General features: G+C 38.7%; 1 protein-coding gene across 2 annotated transcripts; it reads right to left on the reverse strand.

Moving 5' to 3' along the window:
* Positions 1 to 658: 658 nt before the first annotated feature.
* On the reverse strand, positions 659 to 19,572 carry SLC38A2 (solute carrier family 38 member 2). 2 transcript variants are annotated; one of them, XM_053253844.1, is made up of 16 exons: positions 19,176 to 19,572; positions 17,763 to 18,082; positions 17,334 to 17,415; positions 17,093 to 17,208; positions 13,868 to 13,941; positions 13,679 to 13,771; positions 13,399 to 13,480; positions 10,635 to 10,717; positions 9,630 to 9,688; positions 9,239 to 9,409; positions 8,276 to 8,355; positions 8,071 to 8,171; positions 6,898 to 7,022; positions 5,697 to 5,841; positions 5,484 to 5,581; positions 659 to 4,823 (listed from the first exon to the last, which is right to left on the reverse strand). In XM_053253844.1, exons 2-16 carry the CDS (start codon positions 17,960 to 17,962, stop codon positions 4,725 to 4,727), a joined length of 1,608 nt encoding a protein of 535 aa, XP_053109819.1. In that variant the 5' UTR covers positions 17,963 to 18,082; positions 19,176 to 19,572; the 3' UTR covers positions 659 to 4,724. The 2 variants fall into 2 exon arrangements, with proteins under 2 accessions (XP_053109819.1, XP_053109820.1); XM_053253845.1 differs by lacking the exon at positions 19,176 to 19,572 and adding an exon at positions 18,578 to 18,707.
* Positions 19,573 to 20,162: the final 590 nt, after the last annotated feature.

Genomic DNA, 20,162 nt, shown 5'->3' on the forward strand with positions numbered 1-20,162 from the left:
CATAATTTTTCTTCTCTTTGAGCTCACTTAGACATTTCATCTTTCTCATTTATATTAACAGGGATTTGTGCATGCAAGATTGGGATCACCTCCTGTCACTGGAGCATTACTTCAAGTTCCGAGGTAGCATCCCTACACAAAGAAATATACTGAGAATGCCCCATCTAGCTGGGTTTGTCGATCACGAGAAAAACAATTCTGTGGCATCTATTTCTATGACACAAACGAGTATGATGCAGTCGTAATGGAGGGATTGCATTTAGGGCTATTTTAGTATATAGCTAAACAAGCTATGTGTGTAGATAATCTTTACACAAGACCACTACTATAAACAAGCTTAGGTACTCTACATATAAATTGCTACTCTGTGGTTATGACTCCAGCTGAGTTTACATGATTGAACCCACTGAAGTTGATGGAGTAGGGCTGGCAACCATCAGTTTGGAACTGCCACTTGTCCTTTGTGACTTGGCTGTGCTGTACGACTCCATCAGACTTGATCATCTGCTTTGTTTTAACGTATTGTGGAATCTACAACCACTTAAGCAAGTGCACCATAGGAAGTAAATTGCTGGCCGTAGACACTTTAAGAGACTGATAGATATTCTTGCACACTATATTTTCTACTAAAAAATAAATTCCACACTTGCACCATATCTAAGAGTATATCTTTATTTTATTTTAGTTAAAACATACAATGTTTCATTGAAACTGTGTAGCACTTTTCCAACAATTGTACTTAAATTGTTGATCTAACAATACCGTGTGTATCTATCTAGTATATACAAATAGTATCATACATGAAGGCTTGGTATGCTGCTTTTAAAATCAGTCACTTAAAACACTGATGGCAAATTGTACTCTGAAAATCTAAATTTTGTGGACCCAAAAGATCATCATGTTTATTGCAGAATACACTTGCAACAAATAAGGGGCAGTTAAAAACTCCATGCACGAAGAGACTCCCCATTTTCTCTTATGAAGGGCCAAGCTGTGTTCACATATCAAAGCCCTTGCATGTATGGATCTCGGCACCAATTATAGTCTCTGGGGTCATGGGCCATATTCCAAAGAACTATTAAACTAGTTTTGTGAACCCCCAAAAGCTTTAGTAATGTTTCAGTTCAAACAGAAACATACTCCTATAAACATAGCAAACTGCTTTTGAACCTGAGGGGAAGCTTCATAGCAGTTTGTGATATAGTGTGGAGTATGATTAAAATAAAAAAATGTTTTAAAAAAACACCAAACTGGACTAGCACAAGGCCTTGGACACATCTAGAGTACCTCTTTGGATCTCATACATAGTTCTTTATCATTAGTAATGTGTCCTTATCTAATTTGAATACATAGAATTTCAATTTGTACAGTTATATTATTTCTCTGGAAACTTTCATCTAACAGCTCTTCCCTGGATGTACAACATGAATGATCATGGATGAAATAACACATTAGCCATTAAATGAAGACTATATACATAAACACAAAATTCCAAACCTACATTATATACAATATATTTACAATATATACACACACACTTTTGTACTATTCTGTACATAGAGGCTACCCATAAATACTGAAAAATAGGTTTTAACTTCAACAGGTTACTGTTCTATAAATAACATTTTTAATGAAATAAAATGGAAGACAGTAATTTTAAAACTAGGCAACAAGCAGTGGTTTAATTAATACTGAAACTGTTAGCTCAGGTGATGCACAGAAGCCTCCAAAGAGACAGGTCTGCGAGTCAGACATCAGAGATCAGTCTAGCCTAGTGGTACTCAAAACAAAAGCAGCTGGAGAACTATATAGTTACTGAATGGTAAAAAGCTGAGTGATTCTGTGTCCTATCCAGAGATCACAGCTTCAGCAATGACTTCAACAATGACACAAAGCAGTATCTGTTATAATTTTCCCCCACCCTGTTGCTAAGAAGAGCAAATTCAGATTTCTTCTTAGGCTACATACCCTTTCCAATGTCGGAAAACAGATCCACTTGTTCCCTACCCCAAATTGATTGTGTGCAGGTACTGGACAACTCTAATCTTTTTTGGTAGCAAGCCACATTAATGAGTAAAAAGGAAGAGCTGCCATATTAATAAAGATTATTCCATAAACTGAAAGTAATATTCAAGCTGTTAAGCTGAGTACCACTAGATTAGTCCAATATTCAGGAAAATTATATTATACATATCTGCTGCAAATGTATAGAATAACCCTAATCCACTGAAGTCAATGACAGTTCTGAGACACAACAAATAAAACATGGTATCTTACATTAACCAACTGCTTAGAAAATTGCAATCTTTCAAACTCTTAAGATGTTCTTTTTTTTTAGAAATTCAGAGCAAAACTAAGTTTAAGTTCTTGTAAGTATAGGTGTGGTTACAGGAGCACAAAAGAGAAGATCAGGACTGTTCAAGTACAGTTCATTTTGCCCTACCAGGGTAATGATTTAGATTCAAAAGTCAAGCCACTCACAACAGGTAAGGAAAGAATTAGTCACTTTTCAGTAAGGCAGGTTTATTTTGATACTGACCTAAATGGAATAATGATTGCAGCCTTAGGGGCTAGCAGTTGCCATGCAGAAATATAAACATTTGCATTATCTGATTAAAAACCTAGACAATGGTTGACATCTGCCAAATATTAATAGTGGGCCTAGAGTTTTTAAAATAGCCCTGTGTTGTTAGTAGCTAATCACATGTTATCTTGTGATCCTTTCAATCCAATTACTACTTGAAATTAAGTAAATCAGAATTGTAAATTATTATGCCAGATGAACATAGTTGAAAGCAGTCCATGGAGTACTACACTCTAGTCTATATCCTTACACAATGATCTTCTCAGTGGCATATGTGTATACAAAGCAACACTGAATGTACCATATCTCTTCAGCCTGGAACTGAAATGATTCAGTGAACATGCAAGTAGTAACAAAACAGGGCATCATCTTTCCCTGTACTGGTATAGCGCTCATGCACAGAGGGATCCCAGATCTCCCTTACTCACTCACCCACACACACACTTGGCACAGGTATATGATGCCCTTGGGTGCCTTTGCAGGGCAATCTGGGGAATGGAATGCCTGTACATCCTCCTATATACTCATCCAGCAATGTCTCCTTGGCTGAGCAGTTGGGAGAACAGATCTCCCATTCTCTGTAATTGCCCAGTGTGTTGAGGAAGAAAGGAGGGGAAGGCGTAATAGGGCTCTGTGATGCCCTTAATAATAACTACATACCTCCTTTTGCTTTAGCAACAAGTTAAGGCTCAATCAGCGTACATGTATTTCAGAAACAAATACACAAGAGATGACAATGTAGCCCATTTTAAGAAGGTTGTTGTACAATACGAGTTACATTAGGGATCCCAGAAACTTCACGAAGAGAATTTTGCTTCATACACCAAATCCTGGCGTAGTATTGAGTAGAAATATCACATGTTCAAACAGTAACGAAAAATAAAATAATTTAAAATCCAATAATGGATGAAAACTTGGAAGTTAAAAAAATATTGTACAGTCTGAATATTGTACTGCTAGTAAACTATAGTAGGACCTCACTTTTACTTGTTTTGAAAAAGTCAAATAAAATAAAGCTATAATATGTAACATTAATGATCAGTAGATCGTGTGTTTTCAGTAAGGGGAACTTCCCACTAATGGCAAATAGTCCAATGTGATTTGGTAGATAATTGCAACTGAATGAAAACAACTTTTCTGTTTTATCTTATCACACGATTGAGCACCTCAAGAACAAAACAGATAAGATTGCATTATAGTGAATTGATCAAATACTGCACCTCTCCAGACCTCATTAATTTCAAAGGACTTGCTTGGGCGTAGCACTCATTGTACTGGATGCTATATTTGCTACGTACAAACTGTTTAATACATCATCCATTCTAATCTTTTAAAAACATGACAATTTGAGTAAATAACTACTTGAAAGAGAATGTAGTGGTTTATGTTGGTTAGATCAGATATTTAGCCATGGGGTCTTAACAAATAAGTGTTTGGTTTTAGATTCAGAAGAGGACTAAGTTACGTACAGAACTCAGTTATCATTTTGAATCATTCAAATTAGTTGATGTTTAGCATAATAAATTTCAAAAATAATTTCTTATGGCCAAAAATATACATTTAAATTATGCCCCTGTAGAAAGGCAAAGCATGTTGGATTTAGAACACTGATTAAACAGTTTACAAGTTTTTTTCTACTCTTATTTGGATCATTAACTTACAAAATATTTTCTTAAAGTCAAAATAGTGCTTTTGAGGTCCATAAAATTTTTGGTACAAAAATAATCGTGTTTTTCTCTTTCACTTTCATTGGTTAGCTTACCTCCCTGCCCCTGCTGTAAACTAACATATTTCTCACATCACTTGTTTCCATTAGGCACATTCAAGTAAATAATAAAATATCCAAAAAACAATGACAAAAGCCAAACATGGCTTGATAAAATTTTACAGAGATAGCTGTCCATTCTCTGGAATGGAATAAATAGTCACTTCCCTCAGCCAAAGATTCAGGTGGTTTGATGTTAGTATCCATTCCCATTGTACAGAATAGTTTCTTTTTCCCTCAAAGTTCACTATTCTAAAGTCAGAAGTACCAGCATCAAAGAATCTGCATTTCAAAGGAAGCCAAATTGCAAACATGGGTAAGAAGTTCTTTCTCTCAGTAGACTGTTGAATGAACATTGCTGTTCAAAGTGGATAGTTAATGGCCATCAGAAGCAGCATTGTGGATCCAATCCAGAATGATCAAGGTCATGCTTCCAGTCATCACAAGTATGCCACTGATCAGGAAAAGAACAGCCTACAAAGACAAAGTACAAAAATACCAAAGAATTATTTCACCAGACACAAGCAGACTTTAAAACAAACCAGTTTATTCATGTGTTAAGGTACTGAGCACACAGCTAGAGTTTTGCTTATAATTTTCAGTGCCTTAAAAGCAGCTTGTGCATCTGGAAATCATGCGTGGAATACTGGGAAGGACTGTATTTCGTAGTGTTCTAGAACTGTCTTCTGACATGGCTTCTACAACACCACTGAGGTTTCCCACAGCTTCGCTCCCTTTAACGGTCCTCCCCTGGTGTTGAGCTCAGAGAACGGGGCCAGCGGGGGGCGGGAATGACTAGAAGCAGGGAGGAGGTGCAAATTATTTGGCTTTGGAGCCTCAAAGTTGAATATTTGCCCAGGCCTACTAATGAACAACAGGAATCAAAGCAGGAAACCCAATTCTTAAGAAGATCATAAGGCAGCAATCTCTAGGAAGAGGGCAAAAATTTAAAAGACTAAAAGGGAGATGGCACATTCATGGCAATTCTGCCCCTAGAGAGCTACAGAATTAATAGTCAATCACTTCGTTGATGCAGCCAGCAACTCTTAAAATGGATGTGCGGACATTTCTAAGTTGTTGCTTTTTCCTAGTCAGGAAGGGAAATGATTATAAGCACTCCTCCTCTGCACTTACCCCAATCTTCTGTACTGATTTCATTGATTCTTTTTTCACCAGTTTAATGTAGAAAGCAGATGGCAGTATAAAGATCAGCATGGCGGCAGCAGAAGCACCTGTTTTAAAAATTTAAGTTCATTGGAATATTAATTTTATATTAGAATACTCTATCAGGTTACAAAGCTGTGCTTAAAGCTTTAGTAAAGGACAAGAAAAACAAAGAGCCCTTACCAATGAATCCAAATATATCTCGAATGGTGGGAACAAAGATTACAAGCACGTTGGTGAATACCAAAAGAGATACTGTAATAGCAAAGTGACGTAGCCAACTGAATTCTTTCTTTACAAAAAACAACTGTGTGATGGAACTGCGAATCTGTAAGATATAGGAATACTTATTAATAACAAAACATTAAATATGGCATATTAGGTTTGAAACTTTTGGAAATGTTCCTTAAAAACACCCATAGAATTCAGAGAACTGAAACAAATAATTGGGGAGATCCCTTCTATTTTAAAGGTTCTAACCCAGGGATTCCCAACATGTGGTACTCTAGATCAGGGATCCTCAATGTTGGGCCCCCAGATGTTCTTGGACTTCAACTCCCATAAGCCCCAGCCAAAGGCCACTGGGCCTGGGGATTATGGGAGTTGAAGTCCAAGAACATCTGGGGGCCCAACATTGAGGATCCCTGCTCTAGATGACCCTGAAAGACAAATCCCAAGATCCCCAGCTATAATTATTGTGGTTGGGGATAATGGAAATTATAGTTCAGCAACATCTAATGTACCCACAGGTTGGGAACCTGTGCTAACCCAAATGAACAACAAATAACAATCAGGTGTTCTCTATGGATAAGCCAAAGGCTTTTTTGTTTTTTTGGCTGAGTCCCAGTCAATGTGTCATACCAAATCCAAAATACTTTGGAGTAAAATCCAAAAATGGATTTATCAGTGATGTTACAGTGATGACACTCAGCAACAAAATATAATAACATGGATGCTATGATACAGATGTTTTAAGAAAATATTTGTGATACAAGTAAATGCGAATCATGTTCTGTTCATGTTACCAGAGGCAGAAAATGCACCTGTGTGCTACTAACATACACAAATCTGCATCCTCTATTGAAATGAACAGAGCAGCTGGCACACAAGAATTCCATCTCCTTTTCACTCTCCTCGAAATAGGAATTAACTGCAAAATTGTAACTAAATCCAAGTTTGATCAGTATAATTTTGACATGAAAAGGTAAAACAGTCAAAAAACAAACAAACTGGAAATGAGTTTTTATTAAAATTAAATAAATTTTATTTATTAAAATTTATAGGTTCTAAATAAGTTATCAAATAATTAATTCTTAAGTTCTAAATTAGCCTATTTCCAAATCACTGTCAAAACTAGAAGATACTATTAAGAAAAAATACTTACTGGAAAAATCACTACTGGCACAGTAAGAGTTACTGCCATCAGGACAGCCAGACGCACAATGAGCAAAAGAACACCAGATCCCAGAACAGCAGAATATGTATGAAGTAACTCTGGTTCAACATTTCCTGCAAAGAAAATAGCATTTTAATAGAGCACCAATTAATATTAGCATACACATAATACAACAGTGGAATCCCTATGCACTGCTTAAGTAGATGCAATTAATCATCAAATTGAATTTGCCTGTTCTAGGGAATAGTTAGTGGCTATCTATGGCATAACCCATGAAGACTTCCATTGGTCCCCAACCATCTCCTTATCTCTCTTCCTCCTACCCCTACAAAATGCCCTGAAGCTGCTCAGAAGGACAGAGAGGCACCTGAGCAGCTTCTGAGCAGAGAAGAAACTTTTCAAAAATTTCCTTGGAACAAGAAGTGTTGGCTGAAACAAATATACAGACCAGACTGCACTAGGAAAATCAGTAATCATCTTCTCCCTAGCATGCTCTGGTCTGTCTTTTGTTTTCACCTGACTTCCAGGAAACCAAGGAGGCAGGATTATAGAAACTGCTGTATGCAAGAGAAAAAATGAATTCTCTTATGGGTGCACTCTGTCCTTTCCCGCCTGATCATCTCCAAGCACAGGAAGATGATGGGCAAAGTGATGGCTCTGCTTCCCAAAAGGTCTCTCTCTCTCTCTCTTCCCTTATGTCCCACCCCAACATTAAAAATAGTTGCCAACCATGAACCTATATGGACTCTGGACTGTAACAGATGTATAATAAATCCCAAGAATGACATTCACACCTCCAGTTATGCTGCTCAACACTGCAAATTTTTTGTGTGCTTTTTCACATGTACATAAAATTAAAGGGCTATATTCTGCTGTTATTCACATTTTCAGCACCATTCACTTCAATTGAAATGCATTTACTCAGTAAGCAAGCTTCAAACGATAAGTCAGAATTTCCTGAAATCAGTTCCTCAGAAATAAGTTCCAAAGCAATTAATGGGGCTTATTTCTATGTAGTGCTTTTAGGATCGGGGAGCAACTGCTTCACAGTTCTCACCCAAGATTACATTCATATTTACAAGATACACAGGGCACAATCCATGTACTCACACCTTTTAAGTCCCACTGAATTCAAAATATTAAGTAGAAAAGGTTATTTACCATAAAATGTCAGGTAGCCAAAGAGAGCAGCCAGAAGGTACATGAGAAACATGGCGAAAAATGAAACATTAGACACTTTCATCATTCTTCTGCGACTTCGGCTATTTGAAAGAAAACAATTGTATTATTACTTTTGAAATACATGTTTCTATTCCTGTTTTATTTTTAATTAAATATATGATGTGCAATATATGTAAAGTCTTACCCTTTCAATTCTTCATAAATAGGGAGAATAGCAGGATGGCAGACAAATGAAAATGTTAGGATTGGTACAGCATAGACTGTCTGAAAAACATAAACATATGTTTATAAATCTCTAGCACAACATTAACTTTTAAGAAGTCAGTTTCTTAATTACTGAAAACTAATTTTTGAACAGTAATTTAGTTTTCTCAGTAATTTTTTGAGATTTGTTTTTTCAGGTTACTGATCAGGAAAGTAATGATAATCCAAATCACCAAGAGTCTTGCCATTAAATCGTGAGGTGTATCTTATGGCTTCAGTCCTATTGTTATGAAGAAATACATGTATTCCCCCTCCTTGAAGTTGTGGCCAGCAAGACTGAAATACACCTAGCATGTTCCTTATTTTTACTTTTGGGTGAGACCATAAGGGCAATCCCAGTGATTGGGTGGTATATTGATGGCTCTCAATAAGATTGACATATTCTTGAACACCCATTCATAGTAAAAGTGTTTTTCACAGAAGGATATATTCTCATATCTTTTGAATCCACTGAAAATCCATTGAAATGAATGGGAATATTGGTGAGTTGTGCCAACAGAGTTTAAATCCACACAGGTGCATGTGGAAACCACCTTACTATCTTGCTTCATCATACAGATATTAAACAGCACTTCTTCTAGTGGAATCCACAAGTGCTGTGCTCGCATTCCTGACAAAAGCTATGAGATAGAGTGACTGGCTCTCCTTTGTTTAAGACCAAGAATGTTCTCCACTCCACAGTCATTTGCTACTTAACTCAAGGGTAATTAAAAGAAGCACTGAAGCTTACTACAGATACAAAGTGCTCTTGCAAGAGAAACCAGAACTGTCAATGTCCACAGCCAATGAGACTTTGAAACAGTCAGAAACTGAAATGATCATATTGCTAATTAGCATAGACAGATTCTCTCTCTCCTTTACTTTACTTTCTAAAAACCTTTACCTGTGAATTGAAGATGAAATACTTTGGTGTGCACATGTCATCACTTGTTGTATTGAGTTCTGTTCCATGAAAAAGTGCAGCAGTTGTCAGGTGGTCGAGAGTAGTGTTCAGAGTTCCATTAACCATATCATGATCCAGTCCACAAGGAATCTGAAATTTCTTGCAAATGACCTAACAAAGAAAGACCACAATGCAGCCTGTTAGTTTCACTAGACAGGAACATTCACTGGATACATTTGTTTTCAGTCTAAATTTGGACATCATTAGACCTAATCTCACTTTATTTATCGATTGTTATTTTTATACCGCCTTTCATAATGGATCTCAAGGCAGTTTTAATTCAATATCCTAAGTATTCTAGAACATAGAGGGAGAAAAGACCTATACTTACAACAATAAGAAAGAAGACCATGCACAGCAAGGAAAATCCACTGGTGTAACCTAGATAACCTGTAATAAAGAAATAGTTTAATTTGTACTCTGCAAATCACCAATGGTCCATTACCATGGTCTGCACCATGAGTTTCTAAGTCAATGCAGACTGACAGGAATTGGTGCTGGTACTGTATTTACCTGAATCCAAGTCTCCCCCCCCCCCATTTTTTAAATTAGAAACTGGGAGGTCATTAAAATTCTTGTTCCTTTTGAGTAAATGCAGGTATAACCTGTATTTAACCTCTACTTTTTAATGGATCATCTTAAATTCAGAGTCGACTTCAATTCAGAGAAATATGGTAATTTAATTGATGGTTTTCCATTCTATTCTTAGCTTAAAATGACTCCGCTGACATGGTCACCATTAGATTTTAGGGATGTGCACAGAACCGGCATGGGACGGTTCGAAGGTGGGAGGGATAACTTTAAGGGCAGGGGAGGGTGCACTTCCCCCACACCATGTTTCCCCCACCGGTGCTCTCTGCATGCGTGCAGGCTACTTCTGGTCCGAGGAGAGGATGGAGCGGTAGGGAGGCATGCTGCTGCCCCACTGGACAGGTATTAGAGAGCGCTGGTGGGCAAAACACGCCCAGTGGGGGGGAATGCCCTTAAAGTACCCTCCCCTGCCTTTAAGTTATCCCCGCACCTTCGAACCGCTGGGTGTTTGAACTGTAAAAGGGCCACCAAACAGGTTCATACACATCCCTACTAGATTTATTGTGGTGCAAATCCTCCCATCCTTTAGACCCTATAGGTTGCTCAGGTATCCCCTTAAGTAGATTTTTAATAGTGGTAGATGTGTACATTTTCAGTTTGGAAGGTTTTAGGTTGCGCATGCATTGATCTCTGCATGCACAAGGAACAAAAATGCAGAAGTGCCCCTTGGGGTCTCTCTCACATTACTTCCAAAGTGGTTTGCCACTATATATAAAATATATTTTAAAAGTCAACATATACTTACCTAAATTTTTCAATAGTGACAAAGGAAGAATGATGGTCAAGGATACCAGTATAACCAAATAATTGCCATTGAGGTACCATTCTCTGAAAGAAAAGACAGAAGAATTATAGTGATTTATTTATTAGAAATGGTTGTACACTGCCTTTCAAATAAAAAAATTACAAGGTGGGTTACAATTAAAAACCCACATTATTACAATTACAAAATCACAGCTGTTAAACTAGCTGGAGGAGAGCTAGTCTTGTGGTAGTAAACATGACTGGTCCCCTTAGCTAAGCAGGGTCTGCCCTGGTTTGCATTTGAATAGGAGACTACATGTGAGCACTGTAAGATATTCCCCTTTGGGGAGGGAACCACTCTTGGAAGAGCAGAAGGTTTCAAGTTCCCTCCCTGGCTTCTCCAAGATAGAGCTGAGAGAGATTCCTACCTGCAACCTTGGAGAAGCTGCTGCCAGTCTGTGAAGACAATACTGAGCCTGATAGACCAATGGTCTAATTCAGTATAGGGCAGCTTCCTATGTTCACAGCAAGTTAAAACACTGCATGGTTACATACACCATTTAAAGTAGTTCAAGGTTATATTGGTATTTCAGTGTAAGAGAACACAACGATCACAGTCTTATCTCATGCACATGAGTTCCTGTTTCCGGCTATGGATACGCAAAGCCTCATCCTTTCTTTGTGGGTGAACTTTTCTTTTCTGTGGCTGTCAGGATCTAGAACCATGATTTGTTAACCACAATGAGGCTGTTCTCATGAGCAGCCAAGATAGGGATAAGGCAACCAAGCCCAGGCTTGGCTGCCTATGAGAATCGCTGAGAGCTGCACGGCTCCCAGAGGCAAATCCGGCTGTTAAAAAAGGTTAAGGGAATAAATGCTCCCTCAACCCTGTTTCACTGAACATGTGTCAGCACCGGCTGCTTTCGGTTGGTGCTGAGACACTGAGGGGCCCCCACCCATTGCCAGGGACAGACACACAACGCATAGTGCATTGTGGGATTTCTAGGGGCTGGGGCATCATTTTCCACCTCCTGCAACTCCGCACTACCAGGGGCAGCAGTGGGTCACCTGAGTGTGCAATTTGTGCACCCAGCAACTGGGAGCAGTCGTCTGCAGGGGAGTTAAGCTTCTGTATCCTTCCTCCCCATGTGCCCTGCTGCCCGGGTCATGAGAAAGGGCCTAATATATGCTAACTGTGGTTTCGTGTTATATCTGAATTCACTAATAAGCCACAGTTAGGCCACTGTTCTGCCTCAAGAGCTGCTGTACCATGAAAACCTATAAAGCTGAATCCTAAGCTGATGCGAGTGGCCTAAACCATATTTTTGCTTGCTGCATATCTGGAAGCCTAAACCATGGGGTCTTAACCAATGAAGTTTAAACCATACCATGATTATTAGTAGAAATCATGAAGGCTCTACATACGATCAGTGTGAAGAGCCAAAAGGGGTTCAGCAGGAAGAGCAGGTTTGACCCACTCTCCCCACAGACAATCACTCTGTGGCTAACCCGGCAGTTCCAGGGGTTGGGCGAAGGGAAGCGCCGCTATGTGGTGTCCCACCCCCTGGAGCGCACTGCGTGAGTGCGTGGTACATTCTTGGGATCCCCACTCTCCCCCCCCCGAGTGTGCCTGCCGCAGCCCACATGATCAACTGAATGAGATTCACAGAGTGCTCGCTCAAACAGAGGGCTGCTTTGAAGGGGTGGTTCCATAAGTGGGTTTGCCACTGCGCCACTACTGGGAGCTACGCAGCTCCCGGCGGTTTTCATAACCAGCAGAAACTGGACTATGGGAGCCCAGTCTGGTAGTGAGAAGAGTTTCATGGTTTCATGTCATGACTAAATTCAGCCAATGTTACATTTTAAGAAAGATTTGGTACTATAGTACATATACTATACTCTCGTTGAGATAACTGTTATCTTAAATTTTGTTCTGGAAGTCTGAACTTGATGTGCAAACATTTGCTTTCATATATTATAATTTGTCAGGTGTCTTTTAAAACAAGAAAAATATTTGTAGCCCAAGTAAACATTTGTAACCTAAAGTTCTCTGATGGCAATATATCACGCTTCTGTCAAAGGAATTTAGAGTGAAATGAGGATCAAAACCCTGGTAAAATTATCAGGGACAGGATCAACCCCCTGGTACATCAAATCCCAGGCCACCTTTGATCCTGATGGTCTGGTAGGAATAATCTACCAGAGCATGCGAATACATTTATATACTTCAAACGCTGCATTGGATACCACATCCACACGGGGAAAAGATTATGCCCAAAGAAATTAAGCCTTCTATTGCAGACTGCTGTTAATTTTTACCACTTTCCTAAGCACTCTGAGAACAGTTTAGAGAAAGTTATGAGAGACTGAATTAAACAGGACCCAAGTCTGTACTCACATTCTAATGATTTCAATGGTGTGCCCCTAGCCTTCTCTGGGCTGTAACCATTAAAATCAGTGGAACTCGTAATCAAATATTTAACATGCTATTGAGTGTGCAATAGAACTTTCGAAAAGACACAACTTGTGTACCAATCCTGGATTATTACATCCGATAATCTCATTCCTAACCCCTTTCCTAGGAAAGATCCTATGTCAAATAGCCCACTGAAGAAGTAGGCAAGCATAACTGGAGGTTAACAATGATCTCTTCTGTTGGTTAAGACATTGCACTTACATGTTTCAACAGAGGTTGTCAGATAGTTTCTACAACACCCATTTCTGTTTCTACTATCAGTTCTCTGCTGAGCAGTTCTAAGACCTACCCTGTGTTCTCTTCGATGTTCATAAAAGCCTTGATGACCAATGGTAACTCATATTTCACTATGTAGAGGTAGCTTGACATAGCTGCAGGTGAATAACATTGTAGATCATTACAAATAAAGAATATGGCACATGATAAAGAGTCACAAAACAAGTTTCATAATGCCATTTTTAGGACATTAATGGAAGCATGTTATGTGACAAAATCATTTCATCAGAATAGAGAAGACAACTATTTTAAAACAGAGGGTGTAAAAAAGACATGCATTTGAAAGCCCTTACCTCCAATGTTCTGCATTGTAATTGATCCAGATGCTGCAAGTTTTCCAGTCATACCAAATGCCTTCATTCCCAGTTGTTCATATAACAGAGATCCTATAATTTCATGGAACAGAAACAGTCGTGAGCATGTAATACACATGGCAGGGGGGAGGGAGGGTAACGGCTTATTTACACATAGGTATTACATACCTCCTTCATTGGCAGTCTTCAAGAGGAGATGAACAGAATATAAAGAGAAAATCGACACAACAAGTAGAAGAATTCTAAAAAGAGAAAGCCCATAATTTTAAATTTGATTGGCATGAAATGAACATGTAACTACAGTGCAACAATAAAACTGCAGAAAAAAATTACAAAGCTTGATTCTACCAAAGTCGAGCACTCTTCCCCCATTCATTTCAGAGTGTTAAATTTAAGCATATGCTTTATTTTCCTATCGAAATCAGTGATATCTAGAAGTGCTAAACTTTGGCTGTATCATGCCCAAATTTAATGCTAAAACAAAATATAAAAATATAACTGATTTTTATTGTTGATCAGATACAATACACATTCCAACAACACATAGCTTAGCTGACAAACCAATTAAATTGGAGTGCTTGCATTTAAGCAAGTTCAGTCTCACAATGACCCCACACTTTTAATCTGGTAAGTTTTTTGTACCCAGTCTTTCTATACAATTATTAATGGCTCAAGAGTAGAGATACCAAACTGACTTCCTTCCATATCATGTTTGCAATCCCACACATACTTACATATGTGTATTATTTATTTATTCATTTTTTAATTTGATTTATATACCACCCTTCCAAAATGGCTCAGGGTGGTTTACAATTAAAAATAAGTTCTATTGATGTAATATGAAGTATATAATGTGAAGTAGTATGTTGATTTTGTGGATTTTATCATGTGGTTTGTCCTCATTTAGTTGTTGGCCTAATGGCTAAACTAAAAGACCTACCAACAGTTACAGAAAACTCATTTGTCAGAAATGGAGTTGAATAATTTACTTGCTAACAGTCATTTACTTGCCTACAGAAGTTCAGAGCTAAAGATGTGCCCGAACCACCGTTTGAAGTGTGATTCGAACACTTTTAGGGAAATTCAGAAGGGAACATTAAGAAGAGCAAGTCCTTACCTGTTGTCCACTGCCCCATTCAGCTTCCTGCTGGGATGGGCAGTGTACATTCAAATAACCCCATGCAGGGTGTCAGCATGCACATATTGCCTGCACATGCGTGGCCGCCATTTGTATGGTCAGTGTGGCGCTGCTGACCAAGCAAATGTGTGTGCTGACACTGCACTGGGTGTTACTGGGATGCGTGCCACCCCAGCAGGAAGCTAGATGGGGCAGGTAATGACCTGCTCTCCTTTTTCTTAATGTCCCTTTCAAATTTCAATACAAGTGCTCGAATCACGCTTTGAGTCATGGTTCGTGCACATTCCTATTCAGGGCTTCAGCACCTTTTCTCATCAATGCAGATCTAACAGGTAACAGGTTTGACAACTCAAATGAAAGGTTCATATGCTTTATTCTGTGTCTGACACAAAAGTCCCTGATGCAAAAGACAGGGGCTGACATCCCAACTAAATTACTCAGTATTACTATTCTTGAGTTACGCTAAGGGACTGCTAAATTTCAACAGGTACTTCCTCTAGTAAATGCAGTCAGGATATTATCCACAGTTATCAATAAAGAAAGCCCTCCTCTGACTTAAATGGGACCTTGCCACATGAGATTACTAGTAGCATGCAATCTGCTGATGACATTCAAACCACTATAAAACTTTCCTGAAGCATGAAATCACATGTAGCAAGATGCATGCTAAAATAAATATCCTCTTCCCTTTTAATTGTATGGCACATTTTTTTCTTATATGTATTCCACATATATAAACTTCTATATTAAAATAATTAAGGGGGAAATGAATACATGTTATACACCAAAATGTGCTTCATGCTTCAATTCATTTATGTAGCAACACTAACATTATTATCAGCATACAACACATTTGGACCTCTCAGAGTGAGCAGCAGTACGTCATTCTGAGATATTTGAAAAGACAGAAAGATAAATTTAAGGCACTATTATGATAATCCTAGGATACAAGCACATATTTCACATGTGCCACTTAAATTATTAAAATAATGTAAGAAAGTGGATTTACAATCCCATTTTGTCCTCCCTGAGATTTTTGCGCCAGCCCTGAACAGATGTAGTCTATTTAAAAACACCATTGTTTACACAGAATTGAACACATCTGAGAAGAGCTTTTCAAAAACCTTTTAATCTTTCTTCTGTATACTTCTGTGATCACAATTAAAGTGTCATATTACAAAAATCAGAAAATTGTGCCACCACATTTTTTGTCTCCATAACCCACTTCCCCCAAAGGAAGCTCTTCTTCCATTACTTTGATCATGTAGCTGTGTCCTTCTCCCTTCTGCGTCCCTCAACATCCCGTAATCCTTGAGCACTTTTATGCTTTGTTTTTTGTTTAGCCTAAAAGGTTACATGAGCACACCAATGCTGGAGTACACAGGAATATTTGAATTAAAAGGAAGAAACTGAAAATGCACCAGAGGTGTTAAATTGATAGGATTCTTGCCTTGAATATGGCAGTTAGTTTACAGCAACTTTGTTTGGCTGTGGGTGGGCAGAAATAAGGAAAGCCTATGGGACTGCATTTAAGTCCAATTGCAGAACGCTAGGGATCAGGATTCAAGGTAGGCAAATGGGTAAATGACTTCTTTTGCAGTCTCTAGAGAAAAGTGCTGTGACATTTGAACTGGGAAAAACCAAGCTTATGAATGGTGGCAATGTGTACTAACCAAAGCAAAGCAAGATGCCCACGTGATAATTAAACCACACAGTAAAGTGCACATGATTTCAGTCTCAGAGTATGAAGTTAACACAAGAAGTTGTTTTCTTAAGCTACTCTGCATACAAACATGTTAAGACAGAATACTTTCGGTATGATCCAGCCAAGGTTACATATCTTTTAATCCCATTTATTTCAGTGGGAACGCTTTAAACGTGTGCTTAACTCTCAAGAGGATTCTAATGCCTATTTTTGGCTGGAATATGCCTTTTGCCTTTAAAATGATTAGTAACTTGATCCCATGCACATTTACTTGGAAATAAGTCTTACTCAGTTCTACAGAGATTATTCCAAAATTAGTGTGCATAGGACTGCAGCCTTAGTCCCTTTCCTCTTGGTGTCATTACAGTCATATATTCGAGAAGTGTAATTGATGTACAGGATTTTAACTTTGGTCTTTGTGACCTATTCTTCTGTTTACAAACAATCATATAATTTTAGGTGTGGTATATTCTGAAAGATCAAAACAGCAAATGGGTTCAAAATTCACACACACAAAAACATTGTAATTTCAATGGGCAGTAACACTTACACAAAGAGAGCAATTCCAGTGTTTGCCATGGCGTAAGCAAGTCCAAGGATGCCACTGCCCACAATAGCATTGCTCAGATTAAATACCGACATTCCAAAGGAAGTAGTGCCTGGATGCTGAAAAATGGAAATATATGGTGGGGATGAATCATTCATTCAGAATCAAGAATAGATTTTAATTTGTACTAAAGAATATCTTCACCAATAATGTGCTTATTGTAAAAAGATTATTTATTACTTACATATTCAGTTTCATATTTCTTCTTTCCAGGATTGGATTCAAGTAAAAAGTTTTGGTTTTCTGGGTCCATGTCTCCATAATGGCTATGGGAGGGAGGAAAAAGTGGTTTTAAGTATCAAGTATCTTCCACTTAAAGAAGCAATAGAAACCAGGTTTTTTTCAGCTATAGATCAGATTGATTTTAGTGAGACTGATTTCTAAAGACATGTGTTTAGGATTGAACATTTTGAAAATTTATTTTTATGTTTATATTCTATGTAAACAATCAAATATTGGCCATCCTGAAACATTTTTAAAAGGCAGAACTGGAAATCAAGATCAAAATCTATTGCCACTGAAATCAATAAAATATTTAAGTTTGATATCAAAGAGAGGTAAATCGTGCCCTAAAATAAAAGCAATGCAAAAGAAAAAACAGAACCCCTCTGACCTCTTCATAGCAGCTGGTTTCATTGGGTAGGGGTAGTTGAAGCCATTGCTGCTGGAGGATGAGGAGGCCGAGTAGGGTGGATAGGGCAAGTCAGAGTCATTGCTGTTGGGATTTGGGTAAGGGTACTTAAAGTCTTCGCTATAGCAGCTGCTGTCTTCATCAGGAGAAGTATTGAGCTTGCTCATTTCAGCTTTGGTCATGATGGGATCCAGGATGTCTTCTTAGGTACCAGATTCAGCAGGCAAATTATTTATTTGGGTTAGTGACAGCAGCCCAGGCTCCTCTTGATCTTTTGTCCTTGGCTGCTGGACTTGCCTTGTCTGTGAAGGTAAAAAGGAAACGTCAATACTGCAGTGGTCTCCCGAACTGGGTCACGTGATCTGCTGCTGCTGCTTCTGCCGCTGCTCGGCACGGCTGATTCATCAGCAGGCAAGTGGAAAAGTACCAGCAGAGAAGGGAGGGTGAAGGCAGAGAGAAAGAGAAGGAAAAGTACAACACAGCAGAACAAAGATAATATCCAGCTACAACACAAGAACGCATGCCACTGGTGGGGATAAGGTTTGTGGGAAAGGCCAGTGGACATATTATACACATTATCTTCTCAACAATATATTTTAACCCATATACCAAAATCATCACCTGCTTTTTCATACTTAATCAATTTTAGCACTTTTAAAGGTAGACTAAACCAAACCAGAAATTAAATTCTAAAGGTGGGTTAGATTCATGAAAACAGATTTACAAAGAATTATGATACACCCACCCACACACCACACATGCACAAATATATGTGTACAGATTCAGAAGTAAACTACCTTAACCCTGGCTCCTCCTCTGCCTGGAACTAATATGATGCAACCTGGCTAAGAGGTTGCTTTTTTTCATTAACCAAGGTTTCATTTATCTTTTCTAGCTCCCCTCTCCAACGGGATCCCTGCATTTTAAAATGGAAAAATGCAAATCAAGTCACAAGACTGCACCACCAGCGCTTGGAATAGGTGTACTAATCAGAATGTGTAACTGAAAATACTGTTATTTTGAAGTTATTATAAATCATTTGTGTAACTCCTGGAATTATGATTCAAGAGTTATTTGGAATCAATGCAGTTTTGTCATATTATGATATATCCAATAAAATATTTGGAAAGGAAAAAGACTGCACTACCCATGCTTTTTTTCTGATGGGTAATTTTTAAAATACTGCTAGGATGCAGCAGCGCTGGCTGGCTATTCCCCACCACACAGACCCTGCCGCTTTACATGAGAATCGCACCATCTTACATAAAGAAACGCTCACCAAAGCTTTTCTTCTTAGCTATAACCTAATGAAATTAGCCAATCTCCTCATCGAAAACTCATTTCCATCCACACACCCATTCCACGCCGCAGAAACAGTCGAACTCAACATTTTACCTTAATCAATGAAGCTTACAATCTGGACGTTCTGGAGTTTCTTTCAATCTTCTAAGGACCACGAGATCTTTGATGAGATCGTGATTTTTAAATTACGTCTTCAGAAGGACCAAAAAAAAAAAAAAAAAAGCTTAACAATTCAAAAACGGAGTAGAAAAACCTATATACATAAACAAACGGTTTCTAAAAATCTTTATAAAATAATAAGTTATGGTTCTCTTATTAAATTAAACAAAACAAAAAAATGACAGGTAAACTAGGTTGAGGTATGCGGCTTTGATGCTTTGCTAGATTTGTAATGTGTTCAGCACCAGCCAGCGCTGCTCTCGTGGAACGTCGCAATCAGGTCTAAAGAATGTATCCGAAAGCTTCTCCTTTTGGAGACCGGAATGGGCGACGTCAGAGGGAGGAGAGAAAGAGGGCGTGCAACGTCCTCCAACGTGCAGCGGCTTTTTGTATACCAACACTGCGCTTCATCGCTCCGCCCCGGGCTCTTCCGCCTCTTTTACTCGAGTGCTGCCACAGTGACACTGTTACCCTTAGGACAGGAGCCTCCCTTTCTCCGCACAAAAGGAGATCACGAGGCCGTTACTAAGCAGCCGTGCGAAAACCTACACTGCGCCATGCTTTATGCAGGTGGTCGTCGAAAAAGACTGGAAGCTTCAAATTACTTTCCGTTGAGACTAGGGCCGCTTTAATCCAAGCACCCCGTTTTAACCGAATTGCGGCTCAGGTTGTAAATCTCCCATTGGGAGCATGTGCCATAAGCAGATTAGTCGCTTTCAGACTCCGTTTCAGAATAGGAATTAATTGATTGATGATTGATTAAGTGCCGTCAAGTCGGTGTCGACTCTTAGCGACCACATAGATAGATTCTCTCCAGGATGATCTGTCTTCAACTTGGCCTTTAAGGTCTCGCAATGGTGCATTCATTGCTGTCGGAATCGAGTCCATCCACCTTGCTGCTGGTCGTCCTCTTCTCTTTCC

The sequence above is a fragment of the Hemicordylus capensis genome, chromosome 5, assembly GCF_027244095.1.
Source record: "Hemicordylus capensis ecotype Gifberg chromosome 5, rHemCap1.1.pri, whole genome shotgun sequence".
NCBI classification, from domain to species: domain Eukaryota; kingdom Metazoa; phylum Chordata; class Lepidosauria; order Squamata; family Cordylidae; genus Hemicordylus; species Hemicordylus capensis.

Coding starts and splice junctions, on each gene's coding strand:
- SLC38A2 (XM_053253844.1), bottom strand. CDS start 17,962: ATGACCAAAGCTGAAATGAGCAAGCTCAATACTTCTCCTGATGAAGAC. Junction 17,209..17,333: donor AGAAATATGAAACTGAATAT/GTAAGTAATAAA, acceptor TCCATTTTTCAG/CATCCAGGCACTACTTCCTT. Junction 5,582..5,696: donor AGATATATTTGGATTCATTG/GTAAGGGCTCTT, acceptor TTTTTAAAACAG/GTGCTTCTGCTGCCGCCATG.